The sequence below is a fragment of the Salmo trutta genome, chromosome 25, assembly GCF_901001165.1.
Source record: "Salmo trutta chromosome 25, fSalTru1.1, whole genome shotgun sequence".
NCBI classification, from domain to species: Eukaryota; Metazoa; Chordata; class Actinopteri; order Salmoniformes; family Salmonidae; genus Salmo; species Salmo trutta.
This window is the reverse complement of record NC_042981.1, coordinates 44,865,423-44,887,612: the sequence shown is the minus strand read 5'-3', so window position 1 is coordinate 44,887,612 and position 22,190 is coordinate 44,865,423. Positions and strand designations below refer to the sequence as shown.

The 22,190-nt window shown below is 44.1% G+C and overlaps 1 protein-coding gene across 3 annotated transcripts in view; it reads left to right on the top strand.

The window, feature by feature from the left end:
* The window catches only part of LOC115162611 (CAP-Gly domain-containing linker protein 4), a 101,670-nt gene that overhangs the window by 5,022 nt on the left and 74,458 nt on the right, over positions 1-22,190 (top strand). For all 3 annotated transcript variants that reach the window (XM_029714076.1, XM_029714075.1, XM_029714074.1), the window contains exons 2-6: positions 2,452-2,604; positions 17,362-17,501; positions 18,470-18,563; positions 18,753-18,914; positions 19,633-19,751. In XM_029714076.1, coding sequence (XP_029569936.1) covers positions 2,466-2,604; positions 17,362-17,501; positions 18,470-18,563; positions 18,753-18,914; positions 19,633-19,751 — 654 coding nt within the window. In that variant the 5' untranslated portion in view covers positions 2,452-2,465. The remainder of the gene's footprint in view (positions 1-2,451; positions 2,605-17,361; positions 17,502-18,469; positions 18,564-18,752; positions 18,915-19,632; positions 19,752-22,190) is intronic.

Sequence of the window (22,190 nt, the reverse complement as noted above, 5' to 3'; positions counted from 1 at the left end):
GTCAAGCAGTGAATTTTAAACACAGATTCATCCACAAAGATCAGCAATGTTTTCCAATGCCTCTCAAAGAAGGGCACCTATTGGTAGATGGTTAAAAACATAAAAGCAGACATCTGTTGTGGAAATTCTTACACAGGGACACTGTCAATATCTTATTATCCTAATATCCAAATTTCAACCTCTTATCTAAAATTTAAATCTTATGCTTAATATGTCATATCACACAACTTTTACATTTACCTCATGCTATTACTTAAGGCTAGTGGTACCCTCCTACATCTTTGTTTATTGGTTTTATAATTTATATCTATAAAAAATTATTTAAATTGACTTACTGAAATCAATTGCAGTCCCTCAATTGTTCACGGATGATGTGTCTCCTGGGCAGCTCACTCTAAGGGTTTGGTCTGGGCGGGTCCTCGTCCCCTTTTGGTCAGACGGGAATTGCCCTCACGCTTCATAAAATGCGCCACCGGTTTTCCTTACAGACCCCCTTTGGAAAGCTCCGCAGGCAGAATCAATCATCATGTTCGTGATGCCAAATTGTCGTGGAAATTCTTACTCAAAGTCCATCTTAAATTAATAATTGTTATCAGCGCGCTGGAGAGGTTCCAACCAACTCAATGCACCAAGTACACATGTCGATCAGGAGTTCCTGATATTACACAGAAAGTAATATTTGCATGATTTAGCTTATTCATTATTTGTTTGCTATAATTCATGTGACTGACCAATACTGGTTCATGCATGTGGCAGACCAATACCTCACGAGGCTTCTTCTCTCCAAGCTGAGACCTTGAAACTGAGATATCATTCTCAAAACATGGGTTTGGGCATACTGCCAAATTGCAGATACTACAGTGAGGATTTCTTCCAGGTGTTCAATCAGTCACTTGCATGAACACAAATGGGTTATTAGAAAAGCACAAACAGAACACATTGTTTTTTTGAAAAGCACAAACATAAACATTTCCATCACACATCCCTTTGAGCAAGATCAATTAATTTATTAGACTTGGGATGGTGTATCAATACACCCAGTCGCTACAAAGATACAGGTGTCCTTCCTAACTCAGTTGCCGGAGAGGAAGGAAACCCCTCAGGGATTTCACCATGAGGCCAATGGTGACTTTAACGCTTTAGAACCCATAGCGGCCGTCAATGGCCTGTCTTTACATTACTATAGCGGCCGCAAACAGCCTTGTTTTACTCACAATAATATGTTTGTTAAAATCGCAAAATTAACTTGCTATCAACCTGTTGTCATATTCACATGGCTGTTGTCATCAACCATTAACCAGAAACGGGGTATGCTGTCATTTGACTAAAAATGACGGCGCCAAAGCGGCTATGACTTTTCACTGTGGAAAAGTGATACCGTTTCGGGCACGTTCTTGCACTTTTAAAAGCGATGATGTCGAGGTGAGTGAACACCTACTCGTGGAATAGAAACACCATAATATTAATTACGTTAATTAAGCAGGTAATAGTCAAAAGTTTGGACACACCTACTCATTCAAGGGTTTTTCTTTATTTGTACTATTTTCTACATTGTAGAATAATAGAAGACATTGACACTTTGAAATAACACAGGGAATCATGTAGTAACCAAAAAAGTGTTAAACAAATCAAAATAATATTTCATAATTGAGATTTTTCAAATTGCCATCCTTTGCCTTGCACACACTTGGCATTCTCTCAACCAGCTTCACCTGGAATGTTTTCCAATAGTTTTGCAGGAGTTCCTACATGCTGAGCACTTGTTGACTGCTTTTCCTTCGCTCTGCTGTCCAACTCATCCCAAACCATCTCAATTGGGTTGAGGTCGGGTGATTGTGGAGGCCAGGTCATCTGATGCAGCACTCCATCACTTTCCTTCTTTGTCAAATAGCTTTAATGCAGGGAAACTTAATTCAGTTTTACCTCATTTCTATCAGCATGTTAAATGCGCAACCAGAGGGAAAACAGAAGCTCACCCTCCATTTGGCAAATCTGACCATAATTCTATCCTGCTGATTCCGCTTACAAGCAAAAATTAAAGCAGGAAGAACCAGTGACTCGGTCTATAAAAAAGTGGTCAGATGAAGCACGTTATAAACTACAGGACTGTTTTGCTAGCACAGACTGGAATATGTTCCGGGATTCTTCCGATGGCATTGAGGAAGTAATTTTTTTAGAAGACAGGTGTGGCCCAAAATCCATGCAGTGGTGTTGGACTTGGACCAAGTGACCTTTTAAAACCTTTAAGAATGCCTGTTAGAAAAGTAATTGGGCATATGAATGGATAGGCCGTACGTTTAGGAGAATCAGACCTTTTTATTTGCATGCCATTGCCATCCATTTTCTCATTTATGTTCTGCTTTGATAGCAATGTACTGTAAAGCACATGTGATAACTGCTGATGTAGCCTAAAACTTATTTATTACTCTGCTCTTGTCTGTGTGTCTATAGGCCCTGGGCGGGAGATGACCAAAGAGGATGTCCCGGTGCCAGAGTCTTCAGAGGGGGACTCTGACCTGGGCCGTCACAGCACATTGTCCCACAGTGGTGTAGCACGCCCCACCATCCACCAGGTGGCCTCGGCCCCCATGCCCACTGACTGCGGTAAGGAAACACAACATCACATGAAATTCAGATCTAAGTGTATTGAAAGATTAAAGTTCATTTGAAACATTTCATTAGGCCTACACGTAAAAAAAATGTAATGCACACACTCAAGGCATACAAATGTCAGACACACACACACACACACACACACACACACACACACACACACACACACACACACACACAGACTACATACATCCTTTGATTGTTAATATAATCCTTAAAATCTACTGAGCTGACAAATATGAATGGATCCATTAAAACAAACTATAAGTCTGACATGTACTGTACATCTGAAAAATTGCTGGATTCAGCTTGCTGTGGTGATTTCAATGGTGTGTATTATACTGCCATCCAGGTGACATAAGTGGTACTACACCACCTTGTTTCATAAGTGTGCTTTGTAAATTTTCATTGGCTCAGAGAGGCTCATGTGATGTCAACAGCTATAGACAAACTTCTGTGTGAGGTAGAGTGAACTGCAAGGTACCATTGAATGAGTCACTGGGGCAATCCAAAATATGTATTTTGTCTCTAGGGCTCTCCAGACTTCTTAAAAGTCAAAATCAAAGAAAATGTTTCTATAAATATATATTTTTACAATAACTCAACTTCATACAGCGGTTTCTCCTTTAAAAGTTGCAGTGTACTGCGGCGCAGCTTGCATGGTGCCGCAGAATTCTATGGCACGTTATTTAAGTGTGAACCGCTAGTACCATTAATGCTAGTTAGTGCTAGTTTGACCACCAGAGGGCATCTTTGAGAAGCATTTGATAGCCTTCAATAGTGGCTGTACTAGAGAATGTAGGCACGAGGGAGACCGGGGTTCAATTCCCCGACGGGGAGGTAGGAGTAGGCTGTCCTTCAAAATAAGATTTTGTACTTAACCTCTATGGGACCGGCGGGACGAATTCGTCTCACCTACGTAACAGCCAGTTGAATCCTGTGGCGCGATTTTAAAACGTTTGAAATACTATTACTTCAATTTCTCAAACATATGACTATTTTACAGCTATTTAAAGACAAGACTCTCGTTAATCTAACCACACTGTCCGATTTCAAAAAGGCTTTACAACGAAAGCAAAACATTAGATTATGTCAGGAGAGTGCCCAGCCAGAAATAATCAGACACCCATTTTTCAAGCTAGCATATAATGTCACAAAAACCCAAACCACAGCTAAATGCAGCACTAACCTTTTATGATCTTCATCAGATGACACACCTAGGACATTATGTTATACAATACATGCATGTCTGTTCAATCAAGTTCATATTTATATCAAAAAAGAGCTTTTTACATTAGCATGTGACGTTCAGAAAAAGCATACCCCCCGCAAACTTCCGGGGAATTTACTAACAATTTGCTAAATTACTCACGATAAACGTTCACAAAAAGCATGTCCGATTTTAAAATAGCTTTTCGGATGAAGCACATTTTGCAATATTCTAAGTACATAGCCCAGCCATCACGGGCTAGCTATTTAGACACCCACCCAGTTTAGCCTTCACCAAAATCACATTTCCTATAAGAAAAATGGTCTTACCTTTCCTGTTCTTCGTCAGAATGCACTCCCAGGACTTCTACTTCAATAACAAATGTAGGTTTGGTCCCAAATAATCCATCGTTATATCCAAACAGCGGCGTTTTGTTCGTGCGTTCTAGACACTATCAGAATGGTAAATCACGGTCGAGCGCATGGCGCAGAACGTGACAAAAAATTTCTAAATATTCCATTACCGTACTTCGAAGCATGTCAACCGCTGTTTAAAATCAATTTTTATGCAATTTCTCGTAGAAAAGCGATAATATTCCGACCGGGAATCTGCAATTAGCTAAACAGCCGAAGGAAAATACAGCACGGGCTCGAATCGCGCACGCGCCTAATTCTATTGTCCTCTGATGGGACACTTGGAAAAGGGGATTCTGTGTTTCAGCCTGAGGCTGCCTCGTCATCGTTCAGGTTTTTCCCGGGCTCTGAGAGCCTATTGGAGCCCTAGGAATTGTCACGTTACAGCTAAGATCCTGACTCTTCAATAAACAGAAGCAAGAACAACAACACCTTGTCAGACAGGGTACTTCCTGCATGAAACCTTCTCAGGTTTTTGCCTGCCATAGGAGTTATGTTATACTCACAGACACCATTCAAACAGTTTTAGAAACTTTAGGGTGTTTTCTATCCAAACCTGAACAATAATATGCATATTCTAGCTTCTGAGTTGGTGTAGGAGGCAGTTAAAAATGGGCACATATTTTTTCCAAAATTCTCAATACTGCCCCCTAGCCCGTAGAGCAGGGGTGTCAAACGTCCGGCCCGCGGGCCGGTTCAGGCCCGCAAAGGGGTTTAATCCGGCCCGCGAGATGATTTTGTAAAGTATAAAAATGAGCTGCCATTTTTCAATAAAAGAAACTGCTGTTCCAATTGCGTCCACTGGATGGCGCAATAGCAATTGTGTTAAGCAAGCAAACCGTTTATAACGGAGCAGAGCAAGTAGGTCAAGCAAGTGCAGCCAGTCCGGATGAGCTACTTTGTTTTGCCCGCGATATTTATTACGGCTTCTACTTTTAACATTTTGTGCTTTGGCACCCTCATTGCCCCAATATGTCTCTGTCAAAAAAGAGAAAAGTGGACGCAGAGTGCAGAGTGTTCCAAGAAAAATGGTCATCCTCCTATTTATTGACGGAATTGAATGGGAAAGCTGTATGTTTGGTGTGTTCACAGCATGTTGCAGTGCTGAAAGAGTATAACCTTCGTCGCCACTATGTGAGTCTTCATGCCGACAAATATGACAACTTTCAAGGACAGCAGAGAAGAGAGAAGGTGAATGAACTGTTGGCGGGTCTGAAGAAACAGCAGTCTGTGTTTACTCACAGCCGAGACATCAGTGACGCTGCAGTGAAAGCTAGCTACCTCATTGCTAATGAAATCGCAGTGGCTTCAAAACCATTTAGTGAGGGTGAATTTGTAAAAACATGCATGATGAAGGCAGCGGAGATTGTGTGCCCTGAAAAGCGCCAGGCCTTTGCAAATATCAGCCTGACAAGAAACACAGTTGCAGACAGGATTTCCGATCTTTCAGTGGATTTGGACAGCCAGTTGAAGCAAAAAGTAAAGTAATTTATTGGGTTTTCAGTTGCAATTGATGAAAGCACGGACATTACAGATGTTGCACAACTGGCCATTTTCATCCGCGGAGTTGATGACACATTGACCGTCACCGAGGAGTTCGTGGAGTTGGTGCCGATGACAGATACAACGACAGCAGCTGATATTTTCACCGCACTCGTCGGCGCGCTGGACAGGGTCGGAGTGGACTGGTCCCGCGCTGTCAGCCTGGCTACAGATGGTGCGCCCTCAATGGTCGGGAAAAAAGCAGGCGTTGTGACAAAGTTCAGAGAGAAAGTGCAATCTGCAAATGGAGGACGTGATTTTTGGACTTTTCACTGTATTTTGCACCAGGAGGCTTTGTGTTGCAAGTCATTAAAGATGGATAACGTCATGAAGGTGGTCATCCAAACTGTTAATTTCATCCGATCCAGAAGCCTGAATCACCGTCAGTTTGACAGCCTTCTCAGAGAGAAAGACCACATCTATGGCCTGCCATACCACACTGAGGTAAGATGGTTAAGCCGAGGTGCTGCGCTTAGGCGTTTCTTTGATTTACGAGAAGAAATTGAACAGTTCATGGAAGAAAAGGGCAAACCAGTGTTAGAATTTCATTCCGCAGAATGGATGCAGGACCTTGCATTTATGGTGGATGTTACAGAGCACCTGAATAACTTGAACAAACAGCTGCAAGGGCGCAACAAAGTCGTCACGCAGTATTATGACAGCATGCGTTCTTTCAAGTTGAAGCTGTCATTGTGGGAGACGCAACTCGCAGGTGGTGATGCAGCTCACTTCCCCTGTCTGAAAAATGTGTGCGCGACCCAACATGTGGCAGACATGAAGCGGTTCAAAGATAAAATAACGGCACTGTTACGGGAGTTTGAGCAACGCTTTCCGATTTTTGGTGAACTGGAGAAAGACTTCAACGTTTTTTGCTCGCCATTCACCGTGAATCCCTCTGATCTGCCCGTCAGCATCCAACTTGAAATAATAGACTTGCAGTGTGACTCGGATATGAAGGGCAAATTTGCTGCAGCTGGCTTGGACACATTTTATCAGAATCTCTTGCCAGGTTACCCCAACTTGACAGCCCTAGCTGCAAAACTGTTGTGCATGTTTGGAACCACATATCTTTGTGAGCAAGTTTTCTCTGTAATGAGCATAAATAAAACAAAGCTGCGCTCAAGGCTCACGCACAAGCACTTGAATCACATCCTGAAGTTGGCTGCCACTCAGGATGTGACGCCTGATATTGATGCGCTGGTGAAAGCTAAAAGATGCCAGGTATCAGGAGTCAAATAAACTATGCAACCCCACTTAAAGTGCTGCATGAGACACCCTGATATAGTTCTGTGATCTGTGATATACTTCTGTTAATCACTGAGGCATTGTGTGTTTGTGTGTTCTTTTTCTTTAGAATTTTCAAATAAACTTGAGGTGTTTTATGATTAATAGTGATGTTGTGCTTGTACTATTGTGGACACACTGTCCTCAGGCTCCAGCTTTATGTTTTATGTTGATCGTATTAAAACAAAGAAAACAATCTGAAGTTGTTGTTTTTAAGTTATATATACCATGATTTTACCGGTCCGGCCCACTTGGGAATAGATTTTCCTCCATGTGGCCCCTGAGCTAAAATGAGTTTGACACCCCTGCCGTAGAGGTTAACTGATTCCATATGTGTTATTTCATTATTGTGATGTCTTCACTATTATTCTGCAATGTAGAAAATATTAAAAACAAAGAAAAACCCTGGAATGAGTAGGTCTGTCCCAACTTTTGACTATTACTTGCTTATTTAACGTGATTAATATTATTGTTTCTATTCCAAGAAGAACGAAAAACTCAGAGTTTCCGTTTGGATAGAATGGAAAATATGGCACTGTACAGCATGACGGTCGGGAGTACAGTACTGGGCTATTTTGCTAAAGAATCCTTGTGACATGTGGGCAGGGCACACAGGAGACTGGGGTTCAATTCCCCGATGGGGAGGAAGGAGTAGGCTGTCCTTGTAAATAAGAATTTGTTCTGAACTGACTTGCCTAGTTAAATAAAGGTTACACTAAGAGCATAACATTTCTGCACCCTATTTTTATAATTCTGGTCTAACCAATTCCCAAACAGAGATTAAGTGAGAATAAAAATCTCATTCATTTATCAAGACCAGTCCCCATGATTGTCTCAGAGCAGCGTGATACGGTGCTAAAATAGTTGTAGGCTTTTGCTTCAAATCCTATTGCTTCTAACTTTAACATGCTCTTTAAATAAATAAGACCTACACCACTTTTAACAGCACATTCACTCAACACTAGTGAGACTCATGTCGTCTGAAAGAGTACTTTCCAGTAAGCAACAATTTGTTTACCTTCATTAGTCAACTTTGTTGCAATATTTCTGTAATTCACTCATATTTATTCCCATAGTAATTCGTTATGGATCCATAACTAAATAAACATCAGCATTTTGAAAGACTATTTTTATTATTATTTTATTAACGAAAGCATAAAAATGTTTACAATGAAACATTTTGAGTTAGAAATGTAACACTTCAGAGTACTTAAGCATTGAATACATTGCAGGTAGGGGGATGTTCACACCTACAGTAGCCGGGCTATAAAGAGTCTATTGTCCTGCTAATTGGGCTACAAGTGTTTGAAAACCTGTTTTGGTTTTCAAAATGCCACCAGCCGACCATCACTACTGTAAATAAAAACACAGCATCTTGTTTACATTCTTTATTGTAACCACAATGTCACAAATAATTTGTATCTACCTTTCCAATTACTTTTAGATTTTGGGATTAATTTGATTAATATTATGGTGTTTCTTTTACAAGGAAAACGAAAAATCCTATGGGTTTCCATTAGGATGGAACGGAAAATATGGCGCTGTATAAAGTGACGGTTGGGTGTGCACTACTGGGCTATTTAGCAAAATAATCCAGTGTCCTGTGGGACACCGGGGTTCAATTCCCCGACAAGGAGGAAGGAGTAAGCTGTCCTTGTAAATAAGAATTTGTTCTAAACTGACTTGCCTAGTTAAATAAAGGTTACACTAAGAGCATAACATTTCTACACCCTAATTGTATAATTGTAGTCCAACCAATACCCAAATGTAGATTCAGTGAATAAAAATCTCATTGATTTATCAAGACCAGTCCCCATGCTTGTCTCAGACCAGCGCAAAATGGTGCTAAAATAGTTGTAGGCTATTACTTCAAATCCTATTGCTTCTAACTTCAACATGCTCTTTAAATAAATAAGACCTACACCACTTTTAACAGCACATTCACTCAACACTAGTGAGACTCATGTCGTCTACGGTAGGCCTACAGTATATCGACGTGACTCTCTGCCAATAATTACATATAGAGGATTGGAGGATATTTCTGTAATTGAGTGATATTTATTCCAATAGTAATTCGTTATGGATCCATAACTAAATAAACATCGGCATTTTGAAAGAAGAGTATTTTTATTATTTTATTAATGAAAGCATAAAGATTTATTATTTAGGATTATTTCTGTTTCTAGAGGGAGAAAAACCTACAGTCATCTCATGGGTCTCCCAGTCGAGTCCGGCACGGGTATTAAACCAGCATCTGTAGTAACACAGCTTGTACTGCTATGCAGTGTCTTGTACCGTTGCACCACTCAGGTGCAGTACAACGTGACCGGTCGGGAGTGGCCTACACTACTACAGTAAGAGCAAAATAAAAGAATAACAACCTTAGTGTAAAAACTGTTTTAGTAAGTAATACTGAAGTCGTGCTCAATTATCAGTTTCTATTTAGGTTTATGTCGCCCAGTCATTGTCAGTTAGAGACCTAGTAGGACTCAAAAGCATACTCAGTGCTCTAACTCCCCCTTGCGCTGGTCTGGAGCAATGAAGTGGTGACACAGGGTACAGTACTAAACCACAAATTACCTCTAAGTCCCGTGGCGTAAGCTCACAACTTTTAACTTCTATGGGCTAGGTGGGACGCCAGCGTCCCTGCGGGACACAGCCAGTGAATTATCAGGGCGGAAAATTCAAAAACAACAAAATGTCATAATTCAACTATCTCAAACATACGACTATTTTACAACATTTTAAAGATACACTCGTTAATCTAACCACATTGTCCGATTTCAAAAAGGCTTTACAGCGAAAGCAAAACATTAGATTATGTTAGGAGAGTACATAGACAAAAATAATCACACAGCCATTTTCCAAGCAAGGACATGTGTCAATAAAACCCAAAACACAGTGAAATGAAGCACGAACCTTTGACGATCTTCATCAGATGACACTCCTAGGACATTATGTTACACAATACATGTATGTTTTGTTCGATAAAGTTCATATTTATATCCAAAAACAGCATTTTACATTGGCGCGTGATATTCAGAAAATGTATTCCCACCAAAACGTCCGCTGAATGTGCACATCAATTTATAAAAATACTCATCATAAACGTTGACAAAATACATAACAATTATTTTAAGAATTATTTATGCAACCGCTGTGTCAGATTTTAAAATAGCTTTACGGAGAAAGCACATTTTTCAATATTCTGAGTACATAGCTCAGCCATCACGGCGAGCTATTCAGACACCCGCCAAATTCGGGGCAACCTAAACTCAGAATTAGTATTAGAAATATTATATTACCTTTGCTGATCTTCGTCAGAATGCACTCCCAGGACTGCTACTTCCACAAGAAATGTTGTTTTTGCTCGAAATAATCCATATTTATGTCCAAATACCTCCGTTTTGTTCATGCGTACAGATCACTTATCCAAAGGCTTAACGCGCGAGCGTGGAACGAGAGACGAAAAGTCAAAATGTTCCATTACTTAGAAGCATGTCAAACGCTGTTTAAAATCAATCTTTATGGTATATTTAACGTAAAATTGCGATAATATTCCAACCGGACAATAGCATATTCATTCAAGAAGAAAATGGAGGGGCGCTCGCGGGACCGAGCATATACAATCCCTTTGTTTCCAGGCAGACCACTCAGTAACTGAGCTCCTATTATCTGCCCAGTGACAGGAAAATGCTCAAACCACTTTCTGAAGGCTTTAGACAGCCAATGGAAGCCTTAGGAAGTGCAACGTCACCCCACAGACACTGGAGCTTCGATAGAGAATCAAAAGAACTACAATTCTCAGACTTTTCACTTCCTGCTTGGATTTTTCTCAGGTTTTTGCCTGCCATATGAGTTCTGTTATACTCACAGACACCATTCAAACAGTTTTAGAAAATTCAGAGTGTTTTCTATCCAAATCTACTAATAATATGCATATTCTAGTTTCTGGGCCAGAGTAGTAACCTATTTAAATTGGGTATGTTTTTCATCCGGCTGTGAAAATACTGCCCCCTAGCCCAGACAGGTTAAAGGAGGAACCACTGTAGTATACGTAGTATAACAGTATTAGACAAATCAGTGTTTCTCTTAGGAAAGCGTGGTATTGGGTGTGGCCAACGATGCCATCTCCGACCCTTTAGAGGCCCTTCTCTTAGCCGCAGAGACAATTTTGCATTTTACAAGCCAATTCCCTGCAATTCTACACGTTTTTCCACGGGGCTGAGTGAAAATGTGGAGTTTTAAAGCACATTTCCAGTAATTCTAAACATTTTGCCATGGCTTATGCCGTGTTCTTATGCTATCTGAGTGACTCAAACATTAACAAAATCAATGGAGGCCCCATGCCATGCCATTTCTTTAATTTTAGATTCTCCCTGAATGTCTTTTTATTTTGGTGATAGTTCTCAAAGATAATCTTTTTTACAATACATACAATACTGTTCAAAAGTTTGGGGTCACTTAGAAATGCCCTTGTTTTTGAAAGAGAAGCACAAAAACCTCAACCAAATGTATAGCCCATTTGGAAAATGTAAATGGACTGTTTGAAAATATGATATATATATATATATATATATATTTTTTTTTTTACTTATTTATTGTAGTGTAGAGCAGGTCAGCCACCAAGGGGAGACTCGTCGAGGCCTGGTGGCAGACGGAGTCTACATCACGAGGCGATGGCTCCCTCTGCTGGGCGTGCCAGGTCTCGACGGGCTCTCCGGCCAGGACTAATTAGGGCTGATTGTGGTTCGTGGGTAATCAAGGGCTGATTGCTCACCAGCTGTACGAGACCCATAAAGCTGCCAGAAGGGCAGCACACAAGGAAAGGGACTGGGGGAAGAAAGGTGACTTCCGTGTAGTTGGAGACGGTGCCCGAGCTAAAAGGAGGGAGTTCAGTTTTTGTGCCCGACAGGATACAGCAAGACCCGGAGCCCAGAAGACGGTATCCCGGAGAGGGTCTCTTTTGATTTATTATTTAAATAAACAAACACCCTTGAAACCGAGCTAATCCTACTCTGTCCTTGTCTGATCTGTGTAAACATCTTGACCAAACCCCCTGGTCTGCCACAAGTGGTGGAGAATGCGGGCATTCTGATAACGTGGTCAGATCAGGGTTGACATTTACACAGCATCAGCATGGACGAGTTGATTGCTCAGTTCGTCCGGGCCCAATAAGCACAACAGGCGGTTCAGGAACGAATGCTGGTGGAACAGCGACTACAAAACGGCCGCCTCATTGAGGAAGTCAGGAAGCTGCAAGGTGGAGCATCTCCTGAATCACATCCCAACCAGTTTGTAATCAAGCTAACGGAAGACGCTGACATCGAAACACCTCTGTCCGTTTAAACGGACAGCACCACGGGAAGGATGGCCAAGGCCGAAGTGGGCAAGTCTGCTGGCCCCGTTCCTCTCTGGGAATGCCCAAAAGGTGTATTGGGACCTGAACGACGAACAGGCGGCTAACTACGATGGACTCAAACGGGAGATACTCAGCCGCTACGGGTACAGCCTGGCCCATCGTGCTCAACTGTTCCACAACTGGAGGTTCGTACCCGACGCACCCCCCAAGCCCAGCGACCTACTGCGCGTCACCAGGGTATGGCTCCTAACCAACGTTTCCACCCTCTCCATCCTCCACAAAGTGGTCCTGGATCGCTTCTTACGGGCGCTACCCCACTACATGAAGAGGGCAGCGAGTCTATGGAGCACCTCCTGGAAGCAGTGGAGATGCATCAGAGCACTCAGGCCCTGCTGAGTGGGAGCCGGGCCGAGTCGGCGACCCGTTCGAGGGGACGGAAGGACAGCCCCACAGCTGTGTACCCCGAACCGGCAGTCGACAGGGCCAAAGGACCGCAAACCCGTGAAGAGACGGCTGGGGTAGGGCCGACCCGCCACCACCGAACCCAGGTAGATGGAGACCAAAGGAGGTGTTTTGAGTGTTGCGCCCGTGGGCACATTGCCTGGAATTGCCCGGCTCGAGAGGAGTCAATGCCATCAGCAAGCCACGGAGGCCGATGGACACGACACGGAAGCTCTATTAGACTCCGGAAGTATGGATACGCTCGTAACCACGAGCCTGCTGAACCAGGAGACCGAAAGGGGTAGGGAGATGTTCATTTCCTGTGTTCACGGTGACACAAAGCGGTATCCATCCATATGGACCAACATCGTGACGCCACAAGGGAACTGCCAGATGATGGTGGGTGCAGTACCAGAGTTGCCGGTACCTCTCCTAATGGGACGGGATTGTTTGCGGCCCTATGGCGGCACGTGCTGAAGAAAAAGTTACGACAGCGGGGATGACCCATCGCCTGTGTGGCCCGGAAGCCCCTCAGTCCGGAGTCCCCCCCCCCCGGGGAACCACTGGAGGAGGAGCCCAGCCTCCCCCTCCTCGATTGCAAGGGGCCTGTCGAGACACCCAATGGGGGCCAACTGAGGGGACAATTCGGGACGGCTCAGTGGGAGGATCCGAACTTGAAAGCCGCCGCAGCCCAAGTGAATGGACAGCTACTTTTGGGGGTGAGTGACTGGGGATACCCCCATTTCCAAATCAAGAATAACCTTTTGTATCAGGTGTTGCACCAACAGAGGGAACTTCGAGAGGTATTGTTGCTGCCCCGACGGTACGTGGGAACCGTTCTTCAGCTGGCCCACACCCATCTATTGGGGGCGCACCTGGGAATGGAGAAAACCCGGGAATGGATCGCCGCCTGGTTCCACTGGAAGACTACTGCCATGGAAGACTACTATCGCAGCTGCCCAGAGTGTCAACTCACTGCCCCAAAAGCACACTTCCGAAACTCACTGGTCCCCCTACCGATCATCGGGGTACCCTTTGAAGGCATCACCATGGACATAGTGGGACCCCTGGTAAAAACAGCACGAGGACACCGGTACCTCCTGGTGATAGTAGATTATGCCACCCGTGTGTCCCGAGGCCATTCCCCTACGGGCGGCGGTTTCCAAGGGAATCTCCCGGGAGCTGTTCCACCTCTTTAGCTGGGTGGGCATCCCGAACCAGATCCTGACAAACTCAGTACCTTGGTCTATGTCCCGCCTAATGAAAGGTTTGTGTGCTCTCCTGCAGATCTGGACCTCCGTCTTTCACCCGCAGATGGATGGGCTTGTCAAGCGGTTCAATAAAACGCTCAAACAAATGCTGCGGAAGGTCATCGAGCAGGACAGGAAGAACTGGGACCAGATACTACCCCACCTAATGTTCTCAATCCGAGAAGTACCCCAGTCCTCCACTGGGTTTTCCCCTTTCGAACTCCTCTACGGGAGGAGGCCACGCAGCCTACTGGACCTTGCCAAGGAGGTGTGGGAATCCCAACCGACCCCCTTACGCAGCGTGGTAGAGCACGTGGAGACGATGAGGGAGCGGATGACAGTGGTAAGGGAACATATGGAGAAGGCCCAACACGCCCAAGCCCAGGTCTACAATCGGGGAGCCCAGCCCCGAGAATTCCAGGTGGGAGACAGGGTGTTGGTCTTAATCCCCACGGCCAAAAGTAAGTTCCTGGCAACATGGCCCGGGCCATACGAGGTGATAGAGAAGCTGGGACCCGTCAATTACCGCGTACGGCAGCCCGGAAGACGGAAACCCCAACAGATTTACCACGTGAATCTGTTGAAGAAATGGCACGAGAGGACAGCCTTGGCCGTGTTATGGTTGGGACCCAGGACACCAACGGTACCAGTGGTAGTCCCGAACAATGAGGACCTCGACCCGGCCCAGAAGCAAGCGCTCGGGGAGCTCGTCGATCGGAACACGGCAATGTTCTCAGAGAAGCCGGGCAGCATGACCCTCATTGAACACCACATCCGTACCCGGCCCAGGGAAACGGGACGAAAACGGCCATATCAGATTCCGGAGACCTGAAAGAAGGCCCGTGAAGCAGGAAGTGGAGGCTATGCTGAGGATGGTGGTCGTTGAAGAGTCCCACAGTGCTTAGTGCAGCCCCATCGTATTGGTGCCCAAACCGGACGGTAGCCTGCGCTTCTATAATGATTTCCGGGGTGTGAACGACATTAGCTTGTTCGACGCCTACCCCATGCCAAGGGTGGACAAACTCATTGATCGATTGGGAAAGGCCCGGTACATCAGCACCCTTGACCTGACCAAAGGAGGTACCGTTGACAGCCTCCTCCCGGGAGAAGACAGCGCTTTCGACACCAGACGGACTATATGAGTACCGGGTGCTCCCGTTCTCTCTCCACCAACTCCTACCCACATTCCAGCGCCTGATGGACAAAGTTCTTCGACCCCACCAGCAGTACGCAGCGGCCTATTTGGATGATATCATCATCCACAGCCACGGTTGGAAGAGCACCAGACGCGCCTCCAGGCGGTGCTGGACGATCTCAGGCAAGCCGGGTTGACGGTGTACCCCAAGAAATGCAAACTAGGGTCTGAGGAGGTGGAGTACATGGGGTATTTGATCGGACGGGGGATGGTCAAGCCCCAGGAGAGGAAGGTTCATGCGGTACGTGACTGGCCCATTCCACGCACCAAGACACAATCCCTTCCTGGGATTGACAGGATACTATAGCCGGTTTATCCCCAACTTTGCGGTTATAGCTTCCCCCCTCACCGACCTAACCAGGGCCCGCCTACCGAAAACAGTGAAATGGACGGACGAGACAGAAGCGGCGTTCAGGCGCCTGAAGGAAACACTGTGCTCCCATCCGATTCTCGTAACGCCCGATTTCCAGCTGCCGATGTTGGTCCAGACGAATGCATGTGACACGGGACTAGGGGCCGTTCTGTCCCAGATACACGATGGGGAGGAGCACCCCGTCATGTACATAAGCCGAAAGCTAATACCTAGAGAGAAAAAGTACTCGATTGTTGAGAAAGAGTGTCTAGCGGTGAAGTGGGTACTCTCAAGTATTACCTGTTAGGCACCCACTTCACCCTGGTTACTGACCGTGCTCCCATGGTCTGGATAGCCAGGGGAAGGGACACAAATGATCGGGTCACCAGGTGGTTCTTGTCCCTTCAACGCTTCTCTTTTTCTGTTGTGCACAGGTCAGGGGCGACGCATGGAAACGCGGATGCCCTATCGAGAAGGGAGACATACATCAAATACTTATTTCCCTCATTAAAATGCAAATCAATTTATAACATTTTTGACTTGCGTTTTTCTGGATTCTTTGGTTGTTATTCTGTCTCTCACTGTTGAAATAAACCTACCATTAAAATTATAGACTGATCATTTCAAACGTACAAAATCAGCAGGGGATCAAATACTTTTTTTCCTCACTGTATGTATGTATGTATGTATGTATGTATGTATGTATGTATGTATGTATGTATGTATGTATGTATGTATGTATGTATGTATGTATGTATGTATGTATGTGTATATATCTCATTAATTTACAAATCCCAAAATTGATGTAGAAAATGCAGATTGCCCCTGTTGTAAATTTAAATTCCAGGCAAGAAATTGTTTTGAGCGGTGTGTGTCTTGATCTCGGCGACACGATAACTCAGATTCCAGACAAGGTCCCTAATTTTCTACATTTACATTACAATTTAGTCGTTTAACAGAAGCTCTTATTTAGAGCGACTTTGTCAGTGTTTTCAACTAAGGTTGATAAGACAACCACATATCAAAGCCATTGCAATTAAAACCTTACTTGCCGCAGTCAGTGGTAGTAAGAAAAGACCAGTGCAAGTAAGTGATGGTAGCATCATGGCTCTTTTCTCATCCACCCACGTTCTTCTGTGATTCAGATGTCACAGTTGGTTAGAGCATGGTGCTTGCAACACCGGGGCTACGTTCACCAGAGCACAACGTTGTGGGATGTTCAGATGGAACTATATTGTGTAGTACGAAGCTGCCTGGCATTCATATCGCCTTGGTTGTAGGTTTCACTTATTGTATGCACACATACAGTATACTGAATACATGTGTTATTTGCGAGCAGACCTGGGTTTAAATATTAATCGAAATCATTACTATATTTTTAGCATTTGTTGTACCCTGTCTTGAGTGGCAGATGGGCGGTGGTTTGCAGTTTTGCGACTTTTCTATCGCTCCCATTTTGCCAGACATCCTCTATCAAGCCCAGATGTAATATTTTAAATTATTTTAAATACTATTTGAACCCAGGGTGTATTCATTAACGCACACAGTTGCGAACCATAACAAAATGGAGCATATCTTATTAGACAAGTTCAGGTTAGTCTCTCCCCGTTTCGGCCATTTGCTTTAATTTGGTTCCTAGTGAATACACCCCAGGTCTGATTAAAAGTGTCTCTGTTTTTGCTCTTGTTCCCTCCTCCAGAGTTCTCCTTCTTTGACCCCGAGGAGCCCCAATGCAGGGAGGTGCTGTTTGAGTCCAGCACCACGGTACCGGAGCTGTTCGCCGTACTCAGGCAGTGGGTGCCCCAGGTCCAGAAGAATATCAGCCTGATCGGCAATGAGGTGACCCTTATTCCTCCATTACACCTAGTCTGTGTCCCAAATGTCACCGTCTTCCCCATTTAGTGCCCTTAGGGCTCTGGTCAGAAGTAGTGCACTATATCAAGGGCATAGGGTGACATTTGGGACATATACTTAATATCTCTCTAGGTTAGTTCATTAAGATAACCCATTTGTTCAACCTCCTGGGGTTGTAGACAAAGAAACAACACAAAGGACATTGTCAATGACGACACTAATGCCTGATTCACACTATGGGGCTGACCCATACTGTGCTGGCGTCAATATTTTCTTTTCACATTGTCCATGCGTAACTAAGCCAAGCCAGTACGTCTCGTTTTGGCTTTGCTCGATTTGGGTCTATAGTTTGAATCCGGCATCAGTCAGCCACACTCAGACATATATTTTATATTTTACACAAAAACATTCGTTTGGATGATAAAATAACTATTCAGTGTAGCTAATCACCTGTGGAAAACATTTTTCTTTATTTAAATACTGCAACATACTATACAGTACAATGAGCTCTGATCTTAATTGAACTCAAACGTAATCTCTCTCCTCCCCGTGTCTTAGTGCTCAGTGTTGTGCCAGGCTTCCCCCACCCCCCCTTTTTTTTATTACTTTCTCTAGGTAGTGTGCAACTGGATAATTGACCTCCTGAGAAAGGGAAAATTAGGGTTTAGGCAGGTGGACATTTCTCTATGAATTCCAAAACTTACAACTTGCTTCAGTGATAACATAGCACTGCAAAAAAAAACACGACCTCCTTACGAATGACTTCCCACAACGAAAGTGATAGCCATCTTTGTTTGGGTTTTCAGCTTCTGAAGTTAGCATCGGTTCAGTGCTGTAAAATTCCTTGGTCTCAGACATTTCTAGGTTATCATGGCTATTATTAGATCTGTGTTCCACATAGCTAACTGACTATTTAGACATAGCAGTGATGCTTATCGTTGCGCCACTGTTAGATCCTAAAGAGAGGCTGTGGTGTGAATGACCGAGATGGCTTGACCGACATGAGCCTCCTGCACTACTGCTGCAAGGCGGGGGCACCCGGCATAGGTGAGTAGAGGGTAGTGTATGTAGGTGTGTGCATGCATGTGATTGAGTGTCTTGTTTGTCTGTCTGTCTGTGCCTCTGTCTCTCTGTCTCTCTGTCTATGAGAAATATTGTTTGAAAGGCTTAAAGTCTGCCCTGACATTGTGTACTGTAGTGTTCTGGCAGCCATTGACCGTCTGTCTGTCCCCTCAGGTGACGCAGACATGGCGGCCAGCTTCGCCCAGCAACTCCTATCCCTGGGGGCGGAGCCTGGTCTGCGGTCGCGGTGGACCAACATGAGTGCCCTGCACTACGCCGCCTACTTCGATGTGCCCCAGCTCATCCGGGTGGTTCTGCACGCCTCCCAGCCCGGGGGTGAGGAAAGTGAAGATGGGGGAGAGAGGGGAGGAGGAGTAGGTGGTGGGGGGATAGGGGATAAGAGACAAAAATAAGAGGAAAGACACTGTGATAAACTGTGGAACAGATAACTGGAGAGAATGCTACGAAGGGAAAGAAACTTGCTACCAACACTGTCATTTCATACTTTGTCCCCTGCAACCACACTCACATGATCTCAAAGAATAAGGATTCAAGCTTCCAGTTTTCAGAATAGGACACTCATACAGTATGTGCAAAGGGGGTACTTGTGTAAGCAAATATGCTGAATAATCTGTAGGCAAAAAAAACGCACACCTGTTTAGGCGAGGTGCTGGCTAGCGGAGTAGAAAAAAAGAAAAGGAGAGCCTCACACTCTAGGAGCTCAGATGCAATAATTTTATAACCAATGTTTCGACAGACTGTGTTCGTCAAGGTATAATGACAAACACTGAGCTCCTAGAGTGTGAGACTCTTACATTATTTTTCAAATATACTGAATAAACTGACACAAACAGTAAATAGACAACACTTACTGTTGCCTGTTCAAATAAAGAATAACTAAATACAATTTGCTGACTTTCAGCATGTCACACCTCTCTCATTAAACTTTTTGTCTTGTGATGATGAAGCATTGAGATATAAAGTACATTTCTGCAAAAGCAGACAATTAAGTGTTATTTAATCTAATTTGATTGGATCTATGAACTTGTTTCAGAGGTAGACACCACCTGCAGTGACTTTGACTTCGGCACGGCCCTGCACATTGCCGCCTCCAACCTGTGCTCCTCTGCAGTCAAGTGTCTGCTAGAACTGGGAGCTAACCCCACCTTCAGGGTATGTTCCTCAAATTGCCCTTCCCCATGGATAAACACTTAGGGCTGATTTCCAAGACACTTTCAACAGAACCTTATTTGCTCTGTGCTGTTCATTTGCCTGGGAAATGTGGTGTCAATGGGTACCTTTTACTCCCTGTAACATAATTCAACTCAGTTGGTAGCTACCTGGTACCACCTACCTGACCAGTTTAGAGGCTGTTCAGCTGTCTCTCCTCACATTTGACTAATGTAAAACACAACTCAAGACCACTTTACTACCATTTTACCATAAACACAGTGCTGGCTTGATTTATAGGAGTGGGTTCTATTTAAATACACACTCACACACACAAATACACACATAAACAAACGCACACACAAGTCTGCATTTCTACATATGGATGTTCTCCATTGCACTCATGCATAATCATAGTAAATTAATATACACACCACACACAGTCACATATACCGTCACACCTCCTTTCCACTCATTCCCCGCTCTTGAAATTATACCCCTCAGGAATGTGCAATCCTTGTGACACAAAGACCCCGACGAGCAGATGTGTGTTTCTTCGCCACTGAAGATGCCACACATCCCTCCTATGCCCGACTTGCGCTTCTTCGCTTTACCCTCCCCAACTCTCTCATTCAGTTCTCTCCCGCAGGTTTTTCCTGCAAATTAACAGCACTAATTTATCTCCTAAACAAATTTTACACCCCCTCGGTGCGAGGGGAGAGGAACGCAACACCAGATGAATTTTTATTATTGATATTATTTACCCCTGCTAAAAAGCCCGCTGTGTCTCGAACAACCTGCGACTCCTGTTTTAAGCGTGTAAGGCCCAGAGGGGGAACAAGTAAAGAGTCTTTGTGGCTCAGTCTTTAGCTAACGAGAAATGTTCCTTGAACATTTTGTTTGGTTCTCAGGTAGAGGTAACGGTGCGAGGGAATGTTCAAGGCAATATGTTTGCGGAAACATCAAGGTCAAGGTCAAATGAAAACGGTTGATTTGATTACACTCTTTCAGATGCCCAGCCCATACGCTGATGACACTACTTGTATAGTATAACTAATAATAGATTTGTTTTATATAGCACTTTTCATTACAAGTAGAATCTCAGTCATTTTGATCTGGCAGTTCTTCGTTGATGGCCTTTCACAGCTTTAGATGGTAGGCAGTTCGAAAAAGTTGTACCTTGAGCAGAGGGAGCATATATGGAACAGCCAGGCTTGGAGGTAGAAACATCTGACAAACAGGCCACCGAGTTCTTCATCGGGTACCTTGTCGTCTTCGATGTTCGCAGTCCCTCTTCTGTAGGTAGGCTGGATCGTCCACTACTGAAATGTAGCACCCCCTGGGTGATGTTTCGGCGACTGTAAAAGCATAAGTAAGACCATCACACCTCAGCAGTAATCTGGAGAAGCCCCCTATGAGGTGAGCCTCTGCATCCCCTCACACCGCAGTCCACTTCCCTCTAGGAACCGGGGCAGGTGGCCAAAAAACTGATGATGTTAATCTGGTGTTGCATCATTAAAATCATATTAGCTAGCTATATTAGCTTGCCAAGCAAAACAAAACAGACTTTCCATAATCAGTCCTGCAATTCTGTGGATCACCACCAGATATTTCAGTTCATCTCTCAACAACTTATCAAAAAACTAAAAAAAGTTAATACAAAAAATGCAGTAGAAAACACTTTGCTTGCAGAGATGTAGGCGGAGGATATACGTTCTCACCCCCTCCCACTCTACTGTCCTGTCCCGATAAATCTTATTTGAAGAAAAGCTCCTGTGTTAGTCCTCCACACTGCCATCCCCTCTGTTTGATTCAGTAAGACTTGTGACTCACCACTGCACATTGTTAATCAGCGAGATGTGCAATAAGTAATACTGCTGGAGGGAGCAGGAGAGGTGATGGGAGTTCATTCATGTTGTGAAAGGCACAGGTTTGGTAATTTTGAAGTTCGTAATCATCTCTCCAAGCCTGATCACAATCTGTCAATTAGAAAGATAGAGTTCATCAAGAAGTGTAGCTTCATGTGTATACTTCCAATAACATTCCCGAGGAGGATGATGAGAATGACAATGATTGTTAACTGTACGTTGTAGTTCTGCCTATTTTTGGGGGGAAGGGAGCGTGGAGCTTATCCTTCCTCTGTAGTTTCAAGTTTTTTTTCATGTGCACAAGTGCAGTGTAATACCTTTGTTGTTCTTTCTCAACAATGCAGTAATCAATATCAGTTGTACTATAAAAATAAAGTCAAGCAGAACAAAAGCAAACAATAAATAGAAATAAGAAGAACACAAGAAAGTAAGTAAGCTATATACATTTTCAGTTCCATGGTCAGTGCCAATACCATATTAATAATGTGCAGGCATACTGGAGTGATAGAGGTAGAAATGTATAGGGGTAAGCTGACTCGGCATCAGGATGTATGACAGAGTAGCAGAAGCGTGT